The sequence below is a fragment of the Rhinopithecus bieti genome, unplaced genomic scaffold (genome assembly GCF_001698545.2).
Source record: "Rhinopithecus bieti isolate Rb0 unplaced genomic scaffold, ASM169854v2 scaffold_14229, whole genome shotgun sequence".
In the NCBI taxonomy this organism is placed as follows: Eukaryota; Metazoa; Chordata; class Mammalia; order Primates; family Cercopithecidae; genus Rhinopithecus; species Rhinopithecus bieti.
Window position 1 is genome coordinate 871,773 of NW_016807978.1, and position 12,517 is coordinate 884,289.

The 12,517-nt window shown below is 41.0% G+C and overlaps 1 protein-coding gene across 1 annotated transcript in view; it reads right to left on the reverse strand.

Annotated features, from left to right (window-relative positions):
- Window positions 1-12,517, reverse strand: part of CYP20A1 (cytochrome P450 family 20 subfamily A member 1) — a 63,385-nt gene that overhangs the window by 12,310 nt on the left and 38,558 nt on the right. The window contains exons 7-10 of the mRNA XM_017884365.1: window positions 9,154-9,269; window positions 7,566-7,620; window positions 1,961-2,081; window positions 1,739-1,769 (exon numbers count right to left, since the gene is read on the reverse strand). Of these exons, the coding sequence (XP_017739854.1) occupies window positions 1,739-1,769; window positions 1,961-2,081; window positions 7,566-7,620; window positions 9,154-9,269 (323 nt within the window). The remainder of the gene's footprint in view (window positions 1-1,738; window positions 1,770-1,960; window positions 2,082-7,565; window positions 7,621-9,153; window positions 9,270-12,517) is intronic.

A 12,517-nucleotide genomic window follows, 5' to 3' on the forward strand; every position in this document is an offset into this window, starting at 1 on the left:
AAAAAAAAAAAAAAAAAAAAGTAGTTACATTCAATGTAATAAATACAACTTCCAACATTTAAAAGCCTCCCAGTTCTTTCCAGTGGTTATCTTGTTTTCTTTTCTTTTTTTGAGAGAGGGTCTCACTGTTACCAGGATGGAGTGTAGTGGTGTGATCATGGCTCACTGCAGCCTGGACTTCCTGGGTTCAGGGGATTCTCCTATATCAGCCTCATGAGTAGCTGGGACTATAGGGATGCACCACCATCCCTAGCTAATTTTTTGTATCTTTTTTTTTTTAGAGATGAGGTTTTGCCAGGTTGCTCTGGCTGGTCTTGCACTCTCGGGCTCTGGCGAGCCTCTCACCTTCACCTCCCAAATTGGTGGGATTACAGGTGTAGGCCACTGTGTCCAGCCACTCTATCTTCTCTATAGTTGATTTTATGCTCCAAGGTAGGGTTGTTTGCTACCCAGTCTCAGACTTCTAACCCCAAAGCAGTCACAGTTACAATTAAAAAAAAAAAATTAATTAAGGTATAGTTATATGCAATAAAATTAACCCATTTTACCTGTACAGTTTGAATTTTAGTAATTGTATACAATTGTGTAACTACAACCACAAGTAATATATAAGACAGTTTCGTTTTCTTTTTTTTTTTTTTTTTTGAGTAGTCGTCTCGCTCTTTCACCCAGGCTGCAGTGCAGTGGCGCGATCTCAGGTCACTGCAAGCTCTGCCTCCTGGGTTCACGCCATTCTTCTGCCTCAGCCTCCCGAGTAGCTGGGACTACAGGCGCCCGCCACCGTGCTCGGCTAATTTTTTGTATTTTTAGTAGAGATGGGGTTCCACCATGTTAGCTAGGATGGTCTCGATTTCCTGACTTGTGATCCACCCGCCTTGGCCTCCCAAAGTGCTGGGATTATAGGCGTGAGCCACTGCGCCTGACCGACAGTTTCATTTTCTTCATGCCCCTTTGTAGTTGATCCTGTCCCCATTCCTAACCCCCAACAGTATGCTTTTTATTACCATAATTTGCCTTTTCTAGAATTTCACACAAATGAAATCATACAGTAGCTGTATTTTATGTTTCACCCTTTCACTTAAATCACTAAGATTTATCTGTGTTGTTGTGTGTATTAATATGGTGTTCCTTTTTATTACTTGGTAGTATTCTATGGAATGTAATACCACAATTTGTTTATCTATTTACCGGTTGAACATCTGAACTAGTTCCAATTTTGGGCTATTTTGAATAATACTGCTATGAATATATGCAAACAGGTCTTTATGTAGTCATGTTTTCATTTATCTTGGAATGAAATTCCAAAGAGTGGAATTGCTGGGTCATATAAGTGTATGTTGAACTTTTTAAGAGCCTACTATATTGTTTTCTATTGTTTTCTTTTCTTTTGAGACAGGGTCTCGCTCTGTAACCCAGGCTGGAGTGCAGTGATGCAATCACTGTAGCCTGGACCTCCTGAGCTCGGGCGATCCTTCCACCTAAGCCTCCTGAGTAGCTTGGACTACAGGCACATCCCAGCACACCTGGCTGATATTTTGTATTTTTAGAAGAGATGGGTTTTTGCCGTGTTGCCCAAGTTGGTCTTGAACCACTGGGCTTAAGTGATCCGCCTGCCTTGGCCTCCCAAAGTGCTGGAATTACAGGTGTAAGCCACTGCATCTGGTCAAGCCTACTAAATTATTATCTAATGTTGCTGTACTGTTTTTTTATTACCATCAACAAAGTATGAGTGTCATACTTGCTTGACTTCACTGGTACTATTTAACAGACTAAGTTAAACATTTCCCACACAACCTTATGATTTTAAAAAGCAGATTCATTTACCTAATAAAATCTACATATAAATACTTGAAGTCCTATAAAAATATATAGCTTTCCTAAATAGCAACAATAGCTTTAAATTAGATAAACCAGTTCAAATTTACCTTTTAATAATCTCCTCTTTTTATTGTGTTCTTACCTGAGCTGCTCAATTTTCTCTGGAGTAACAGGACCATTTCCAAAAACTTGGTTTATCTCTTCATATAATTTTTTTTGAACTTCTTCAGAGGTGGTTAAAAAACAGATTGCCCAGGTACACACTAGGTGAAACATTATATGAATAACAATGAAAATAGCTAACTCGTGGCTTGGGTATGGAATAAGAAAAAAACTAATTATTTAGAGTGGGGTTTTTGTATTTGCTTTTCTTCTCCTACGGTACAGAAGATAACATAAGTGGTACCAAAAAGTAAAATTCTTCACAGAGTTTGTATTTCACTGAATGGAACATCAGTATTTATGGATTGCCCTCCAACAGACATAGTGCAATCTGGATGCCTTCTTTCTTAAAACTGGTAAGTAACCGGAGCCAATTAATTTTACCTTAGGTGAAATAGTTATGATAATAAATAAATTTCATATCTGTAGGAGTGCTCAATGTTGGGTATTGCAATGGATTATTGGATGCACTCAACCTTATTAGGTTGATTTATCAGTTCACTTAGGAGCACTAATGAAATGATTCAGACAAATCAAGCTAGCAGATTTATCAATAAGTCAATATTCTAACATATTTACCTGTGATGGTAAATACACTGGCTCAAAATTTGTGACTGGTTATTGCTTAGAATAGTTCTCAACCAGACGTGGTGGCTCACACCTGTAACTCCAGCACTTTGGGAGGGATTGCGCAGAGGGGATCACTTTGGGAGGGGATCTGAAACTGGGGGATTGCTTGGGCTCAGGAGTTCAAGACTAGTCTGGGCAACATGGCAAAACTCCATCTCTACAAAAAACTCAAAAATCAGCTGGGTATGGTGGTGTGTGCCTGTAGTTGCAGCTACTTGGGAGGCTGAGATGGGATGATCGCTGGAGCCCAGGAGGTTGAGGCTGCAGTGAGCTGTGATCATGCCACTGCACTCCACCCTGGGAAACCAAGTGAGACCCTGTCTCAAACAAACAAACAACAAAAAAAAAAACAGTGGTTCTCAAAAACCGCCTGGGAGATGGCTGATGCTATAACCTCACATTCACAAATTCTGGTTCAGTAGGTTTATGGTAATGTCCAAACATCCGTACTTTTAACAAATAGAATATCACATTTATCTCAATTAACACCAAAATGGGAAGATGAATGGCTCATGGCTTACTTTAGCTTAAACTGATTTATGGATTATATTCATTGAGGAAATGAAAATGTAAAGAAATTACATGTTGAGAAAAAATCAGAAGAAATGAAAATGTAAAGAAATTACATGTTGAGAAAAAAACAGAGGAAAAAGAGTAATTATATTTTCTTTAGTAATACACTGGGATTATAACTATTAAAAGAATGGAACCTTCTGAACATATATACTACCTCTTTCCCTAGAATATGTTTGAGGTGACACCATCTGTAGCTCTATTGTTCCTGTGTCAAATACTTTTTAATATCCTTCTAGTAACTTGTACTTTACTTACCAACGATCTCTTTCCTGAGCTAAGGGTTAACTTAAACTTATCTCAAAGTTAATTTATAAAAAAAGTTTTCCTGATACACCTTATTACCCATATTGTTATCATTAAAATCAGTAGTTACCTGGTACTCAATTACTCTGATTAGTTTTTTTATATCGAGAGTTCACAAAAAACATGAGTGACTGCCTGTCCTTAACTTTTCCCTAAATATGCCTCTTCATTACGGCTTCTGAGTGAACTATAGAATTTCTATTTTACAAGTGATGTGAAAACTTGTGCAGTGTACAATATGTATGTCACACAATGTTACAACACAGAGTAATATACAACTGAAGGATTCACCACAACGATTTGCATACAGTGGTCATTCATGTACTCTGCTTGACTATATTATCACTTAAAATTAATATAACAGGCCAGACGCGGTGACTCATGCCTGTAATCCCAGCATTTTGGGAGGCCGAGGCGGGCAGATCATGAGGTCAAGAGAACGAGACCATCCTGGCCAACACGGTGAAACCCCGTCTCTACTAAAAATACAAAAAATTAGCCGGGTGTGGTGGTGGGCACCTATAGTCCCAGCTACTTGGGAGGCAGAGGTTGCAGTGAGCCGAGATTACACCACTGCATTCCAGCCTGGGCTACAGAGTAAGACTCCGTCTCAAAAAAAAAAAAAAAAAAAAAAAATCTCCACATTGGACTTTTGGTTGGGGTTTTGTTTGTTTTGTTGAGACGGGAGTGCCTCGCTCTGTCGCCCAGGCTGGAGTGCAGTGGCCGGATCTCAGCTCACTGCAAGCTCCGCCTCCCGGTTCACGCCATTATCCTGCCTCAGCCTCCCAGTAGCTGCGGACTACAGTGCACCCGTCCACCGTCGCCCGGCTTAGTTTTATTTGTATTTTTAGTACAGACCGGCGGTTTCACCATGTTAGCCCAGGATACGTCCTTGCGATCTCCTGACCCTCGTGATCTACCCGCCTTGGCCTCACAAAGTGCGGGATGTACATGGCTTAGCCACCATGCCCGGCCCACACCGTTTCTTTTTTTTTTTTTTTTTTTTTCTTTTAGATAGGGTCACACTCTGTCACCTAGGCTGGAGTGCAGTGGCAGTGATCACGGCTCACTTGAGGCCTTGATCTCCTGGCTAAAGTGATCCTCCCACCTCAAGCTTCCCAAGTAGCTGGGACTACAGGAACATGCCACCACGCACAGCTAATTACAATTTTTTTTTTTGGTAGAGATCAAGTCCCACTGCGTTGCCCAGCCTGTCACACTGGTTCCTTTGTAGGACTCTATTAAAAAAGATGGCTGAAAATAGCTTTAAAATGTGATTTTAAGCCACTTAATGTGCGTTAAATGCAATACTGAATCAGACACAATTTCATAGCTCAGAGATAACTTGGAGGTCACCTGGAGCTAAACTCGTATTTTAGAAAAGGAGGAAAATGGAGAGATAAGTATCTTGCCCAAGGCTAATAAGGGGCAGAGTAAGGAGTAAGAACTTATTAAGGTTTCTTGTTTATCTACTCTCAAAAACTTCAGAGGAGCCTTTACAAACCACCAACCTACATCCAAATACACAGCAATTCTCCTAAAATCTCCCTAAAAACTGAAAATAAAATTAACATATTAATTCAACCTTGGAAATAGTCACTTTTCTTGGTGTCCAGAGCACAAGTGATTTAGATTTTCAAAGGTCTTTAGCAAAGACATATTTATTTTAATGTAATACGTTTTAAAACAAGGATTTTAAATCTATTTTTACATTATTTTTTTTTAAGCTGGGGTCTTGTTTTATTGTCCAAGGTAGGCGAACTCCTGGGGCTCACACAATCCTACCACCTCAGCCTCCAACGTAGCTGGGACAAGTGTGCACCACTGGACCAAACAAGTAGGCATTTTTAAAAAAAAGTTGAATGAGGCAGGATGTGGTGGCTCACGCCTGTAATCCTAACACCCTGGGAGGCCGAGACGGGCGGAGCACCTGAGGTCAGTTCAAGACTGGCTTGGCCAACATGGTCTCTACTTAAAATATGAAAATTAGCCAAGCATAGTTGCAGGCGCCCGTAATCCCACCTACTCAGGGGACTAAGGCAGGAGAATCTATTGAATCGAGGAGGTGGAGGTTGCAGTGACCTGAGACAGTGCAATTGCAGCACTCCAGCCTGGGTGACAAGAGTGAAACTCCGTCTCAAAAAAAAAAAAAAAGGTTGAATACATTATTTTGACATATGCTTACCTAAATTCAATTTAATCATCTATAGTATCTGGACATTTCTGTATGCCAAAGAAGAAAACTTTATGGGAAGTTTACATTTGTATCATTTTAACGAAAGTTTTCTTAAACATTAAGGGATATAAATGAAATCCTTCAAGTGAACATAAATTTTCTAAAATTTAAATTCATGTCCTAATACTTCCTTTTGTTTTTTGGTTTTTTTTTTTTTTTTTCTTTGAGAGAGAGTGTAGCCCTGTCACCCAGGTTGGAGTGCAGTGGTGCGATCTCAGCTCACTGCAACCTCTGCCTCCAGGGTTCAAGCGATTCTCTTGCCTCGGCCTCCTGAGTAGCTGAGATTACAGGCACATGCCACCATACCTGGCTACTTTTTGTAATTTTAGTAGAGATGGGGTTTCACCATGTTGGTCGGGCTGGTCTCGAACTCCTGATCTTGTGATCCACCCCCTCAGCCTCTCAAAGTTCTGGGATTACAGGCATGAGTCACCATGCCTGGACTCCTTTTGTTTTTTGACAGGGTTTCACTCTGTCACCCAGGCTGCAGTCCAGTGGTGTGATCACGGCTCACTGCAACCTCAACCTCCTGGGCTTAAGTGATACTCCCACCTTAGCCTTCCTTACATAACTGGGATTACAGGTGTGTGCCACCAGGCCTGGCTAATTTTTGAATTTTTTAGAGATAGGGTTCCGCTGTGTTGCCCAGGCTGGTCCCAAATTTCTGGGCTCCAGTGATTCATCCACCTCGGCCTCCCAGAGTGCTGGCATTATGGCTATGAGCCACCTTGCCTGGCCCCCTAATACTTTCTTTAAGTATTTTTATCTTAGTATATATTTATGCCTACAAAAGTATTTTTATAAATACTGTATAAATAAATGGTACTCCACCAATCTAAAAACCAAGTGAGGAAACTTAGAAACATATCAAATATTTTACAATTTTACATACAAATCACCTTCAATTCCAATGAGAGGAGTTCTTTTTAAATCGTGATTTCTGTGGCCTATATACTCTTGTTGGTAGACCTTAATAATAGCAAACTAGCTTGGAGTCAAAGTGGAAAGCAGCAGCAGGAAATGAAAAGCTCACTGTTCTGGTTGGAAAGGTGTCAACAGCAGTTCATTTTAAAGGCACTAACTAGAATTCACAATCCATAAAATGTGTCAAGAAATTTACGGCAATTTTCAGAGGTGACTTTAAGAACTTGGGGTTAAGAAAAAAAAGCACCTATGTGAGTCAGCCCTTTAAAACAAGACTAAAAAAGAGGAAAAAATTTTAAAGAAGTCCTCTAAACAGTGTTTTATTTTTGTTTGTTTTGAGACAGTCTTGCTCTGTTGCCCAGGCTGGAATGCAATAGTGTGATCATCACTCACTGTAGCTTCAACCTCTTGGGCGCAAGTGATCATCCTGCCTCAGCTTCCCGAGTGGCTGGAACCACAGGCATGTGCCACCACACCCAGCTAACTGTAATTTTTTGCAGAGACGAGGTCTCACTATGTTGCCCAGACTGGTCTCGAACTCCTGGGCTGAAGTGATCCTCCTACCCTGGCCTCCCAAAGTGTTGGGATTACAGGTGTGAGTTGCCATGCCTGGCCTTGTTTGTTTTTTTTGAGACAGGGTCTCACTCTGTTGTTCAGGCTGGAGTGCACAATCAGTTCACTGTCGCCTCCATCCTCATGATTCAGCCTCTTGAGTAGCAGGGATGGGCCATCATGCTTAGTTAACTTATTTTTTTTGTAGAGAGAGGGTCTCTGTTTTCTGGGCTGGCCTCCAACTCCTGGCCTCAAGCAATCTTTCACCTCAGCCTCCCAAAGTGTTGGGATTACAGGTGTGAGCCACTGTGCTCGGCCTGTATATTTAGTAATTCATCTGAAAAAGAAATCAATTTATACTTACATTTTGCAGTTATTATGCAACTGGCCAAAGAAAATATCATACTGTCTTCTAGGATCTAGGAAACAAAGCTAAGTTTAGAAAGTGTGAAAAATGTAAGGTAGCCTATATTAGGCCCTGCTAAAATAATCTACAGCATAAAATTAGTGTCAATGAAAAAAAAAGTATATTATTTCATTATGATGTTTTCATTAAAACAAAAAACCAAAATCTGTATAATGTGAATACCAACCTAAATACCACATTGCTTTTTAAAAATATTTTTAAAATTGATATACTATAGTTGTATGTATTTTCAGAGTACAAGTGATATTTCAGTACATGTATACAACATGTAATGATCAAATCAGGGTATTTGTTGTGAATATTACAAAATCTGTATAATGTGAATACCAACCTAAATACCACATTGCTTTTTAAAAATATTTTTAAAATTGATATACTACAGTTGTATGTATTTTCAGAGTACAAGTGATATTTTGGTACACATATACAACATCTAATGATCAAATTAGGGTATTTGTTGTGAATCTTACTAGTTCATGATATACTGTGGTAAATACTCAGTATTTACCAGTCCTATTTTTCTGGCTTAGCCTAGTAACCAGCAATGAAGCCTCAGAAATAGGACAGAAGATCTCATCACTGTCCTGGAAGCTGAATTCAATTTCTGCACCAACATATACTAGACTACTTCTGGCTACAAGGACTTGCATGTGTAGAGTGGGGCAGAAGATTCCTACAATGAAGAGGTGTGGCAATAACAACTAACCTCATTGGCCTGACAATACCACAAATGCAGTGGTATGCTGGCAGTATTGTGAACAAGCCACACTGCCACACCTGGTCAAGCAGGCAAAGTGATTTGGTCTAATACACCTAACACAAGTCCTTTTCCTCTTTTGTAATTCAAGAATTTTGGCTCAATTTAATAATATTAAATAATATACAGCTGCCTCAAAGAGCTAAATAATAGAGGCCAAGTACTTGTACTACCAATGATGTACAATAAAAGATGTACGATGCAGCTGGGCACAGTGGCTCATGCCTGTAATCCTGGCACTTTGGGAGGCCAAGGTGGGCGGATCATGATGTCAAAGAGATAGAGACCATCCTGGCCAAGAAGGTGAAACTCCGTCTCTACTAAAAATACAAAAAAATTATCTGGGCGTGGTGGTGTGTGTCTGTAGTCCCAGCTACTCGGGAAGCTGAGGCAGGAGAATCGCTTGAACCCAGGAGGTGGAAGTTGCACTGCACTCCAGCCTGGCGACATAGCGAGACTCCATCTCAAAACAACAACAACAACAACAACAACCCCCAAAAAACATGTATGATGCTTCTTTTAAGCCACTGAACTCTAGGAAGGTATCTGGATTAAAGTGCATGAAAAGCACACTGTATATATGTGTGATTATTATCATTATTTTTTATAGATGGCGTCTTGCTATATTGCCCAAGTTGGCCTCGATCTCTTGGGTTCAAGTGATCCTCCCACCTCAGCCTCTCGAGTAGCTGGGACTACAGTCATGAGACACTGTGCCTGGCTCTGGCTTTTTTTTTTAACCTGAAAAACATTCAACAATTATATCACCTGTTGGTCATTAAGGTTTCCTTTTACTAAGGAGTCAATGAAAATATGTTGACTGAAGTTCCTTCCTTTTCGTTCTTTTATGATGTTCCTTAAAACAGACTCCAGTTGCATGAGGGCTTAGAGAAAAAAACAAAATAATTTTAGAATACAAGCATTAGTGGAGACTGAACTTTAAAAAAATAATTCTGCGCAATGTTAATACATGAAGAAGAAAACCTTCAAAGTTAGTAACCAACAACAAAGAAAGCTAATTTATATTTAAACTCATCTATTTTCCTCCTTCTTTTTGCCAAATTTAACATACATACAAAAACGTACATAAAGCATGTAAGTACAGTTTAAGGAATAATTATAAATCACCACCAACCACCCAGGTCAAGAAGCAGAGCAATGCCAGCACTTGACTTTTTCTTTTATTTTTGAGACAGAGTCTTGCTCTGTTGCCCAGGCTGCAGTGTAGTGGTGTAATCTTGGCTTACTGCAGCCTTGACTTCCCAGGCTCAGGTGATTCTCCCATCTCAGCCTCCCAAGTAGCTGGGACTACAGGCATGTTAACCACGCCCAGCTAATTTTTGTATTTTTGTCAGAGACAGGGTTTCACCATGTTGGCCAGGCTGGTCTCAAACTCCTGGGCTCAAGCAATCTATCCGCCTCAGCCTGAAAGTGCTGAGATTACAGGCATGAGCCACCACACCCGGCCTAATACCAGTACTTTAGAGGCCTCCAAACACATAAGCCTTTCTTCCCTGATATCATCCACCTTCCTTCTAAATTCTGTCTTAACTCCATTCCTTCTCCCAAATCAGGAATCACTTATTTATGGCTAGAGCAGATGAAAGATAATCAGAAAAGTAAATTTCTAAAAACCTAAAAGAGGCTGGGCACTGTGGCTCATGCCTGTAATCCCAGCACTTTGGGAGGCTGAGGCAGGTGAATCACGAGGTCAGGAATTCAAGACTAGCCTGGCCAAGATGGCAAAACCCCATCTCTACTAAAAATACAAAAATTAGCTGGGCTCAGTGGCAGGCGCCCGTAATCTCAGCTACCTGGGAGGCTGAGGCAGAAGAATTGCTTGAACCTGGGCAGCAGAGGTTGCAGTGAGCCAAGATCATGCCACTTCACTCCAGCCTGGGCAAAAGAATAAATAAATAAATATTTTATTTATCTCTAAATAAATAAATATATAAAATAAAACCTAAAAGATATCAATAACTGATATCCAATGGCCCATAAAATTATACACAAATATGTTTCAGTCTTCACCTTACTTGACCTATCATATCACTGATGATGTTGATAACGTACTCTCCAAGAAACACTTTTTCATTTTCTTTCTTTTTTTTTTTTGAGACAAGAGTGTTCGCTGGAGTGCACGGGCACAATCTCAGCCTACTGCAACCTCCACCTCCCAGACTCAAACGATTTTCCTGCCTCAGCCTCCCGAGTAACTGGGACTACAGGCGTGTGCCACCACGCCCAGCTAATTTTTTGTATTTTTAGTAGAGACGGGGTTTCACCGTGTTAGCCAGGGTGGTCTCCATCTCCTGACCTCGTGATCCGCCCGCCTTGGCCTCCCAAAGTGCTGGGATTACAGGCATGAGCCACCGCGCCCAGCCAAGAAACACTTTTTCATGTGGTTCCCAGGACTCTATACTCGCCTAGATGCCACACTTCCTCCCACTTTACGGCTTGCTCATTCTGTCTCCTTTTTTGATTCCTTTTCAATCTCTTGAACTTCTCAGCAATGAAATGTTCAAGGACAGAGCTCAGTTTTGGGACCACTTTCCTTTTTCTATCTATATTCACTACCTGGTGATCTCTAATCTCAAGGTTTTCAATGCAATATATGTACCGCACACTTCCAAATCTGTATTTCTAGTCAGGACTTCTTTCTCTTCAGCTCCAGATTCATATTTCAAATCCTAATAACAAACTCAACCTCTGCACTTGGATGTCTGAAGCATACCAAACACTGAACTCTTGAGCTTTCCCCCAAATCCTGGATCTTCCCACAGTCTTCCCCATCTTATTTCCTGACAACCTCCTTTTGCAATTAGGCCAAAAACGTTGGCGTCTCTCTCTCCCTTATACCCTAATTCTAATCTGTCAGCCAATGTTGGTAGGTCTACCCTCAAAGTACCAAATTATTTTCTTACTCCTTTTTTTTTCCTTGTTCTTTATTTTCTGTTGCCTGCCACTTGGTCCAAGCCACATTATCTCTCAAGCCTGGTTTATTGCTGTAGCCCTCTAATTAGTTTCCCTGCTTTTGCTCTGGGCCCATACAGTCTTTCATACCAGTCAAAGTGATCCTTTTATAACATAACTCAGATTGTAACTCTGCTCAAAACCTGTCAGTGTCTTCCTATCTCGTAGTAACAAGCTAGTCACACAATGGTCTGTAAGCCATACAAAACCCATTCCTGTCTCCAGTCTTTCTGACCTCATCTGCTCCTCTTCTCACTCACTTCACTCCAGCCATACTGGCCTTCCTGTTGTACTTCAAATATAGCAGGAAGAGTCCTACTTCAAGGACTCTGTAATTACTTTTCCTCTACATGGAATAGTTTTCCTTTGAACATCTGGATATCCACATGTTCTGCATGACTGGTTTCATCTCTTGCAAGTGTTACCTCAAAAGCCACCTCATCTTGAGGCCTTTCCTAATAATTACTTAAAATTGCAATCTCCCAACCCCCCACACTCCCTATCCCCTTCTGGTTTTATTTTTCCCTACAGCATTTTTCACCTTTTAATGTACTATTCAGTTTACTTATTTAGATTACTGTCTGTCTCTTCCCACTAGAATGTGGCGCCACAAGGGCAAGAAATTTTGTTTAGGTTCCTCAGCACCTAAAACATGCCAGGATATCATAAATCTACATTAAATATTTATAGAATTGAATCAATATAATACACATTAGTGATTAAAATGAGAAATTATTCCCAGGCACAGTGGCTCACGCCGGTAATCCCAACGCTTTGGGAAGCCAAGGTGGGAGGATCACTTGAGGTCAGGAGTTCGAGAGCAGCCTGAAAAACATGGTGAAACCCTGTCTCTATTAAAAATACAAATATTGGCCGGGCGCGGTGGCTCAAGCCTGTAATCCCAGCACTTTGGGAGGCCGAGATGGGCGGATCACAAGGTCAGGAGATCGAGACCATCCTGGCTAATACGGTGAAACCCCGTCTCTACTAAAGAATACAAAAAACTAGCCGGGCGACGAGGCGGGCGCCTGTAGTCCCAGCTACTTGGGAGGCGGAGGCAGGAGAATGGCGTGAACCTGGGAGGCGGAGCTTGCAGTGAGCTGAGATCCGGCCACCGCACTCCAGCCTGGGCGACAGAGCCAGACTCCGTCTCAAAAAA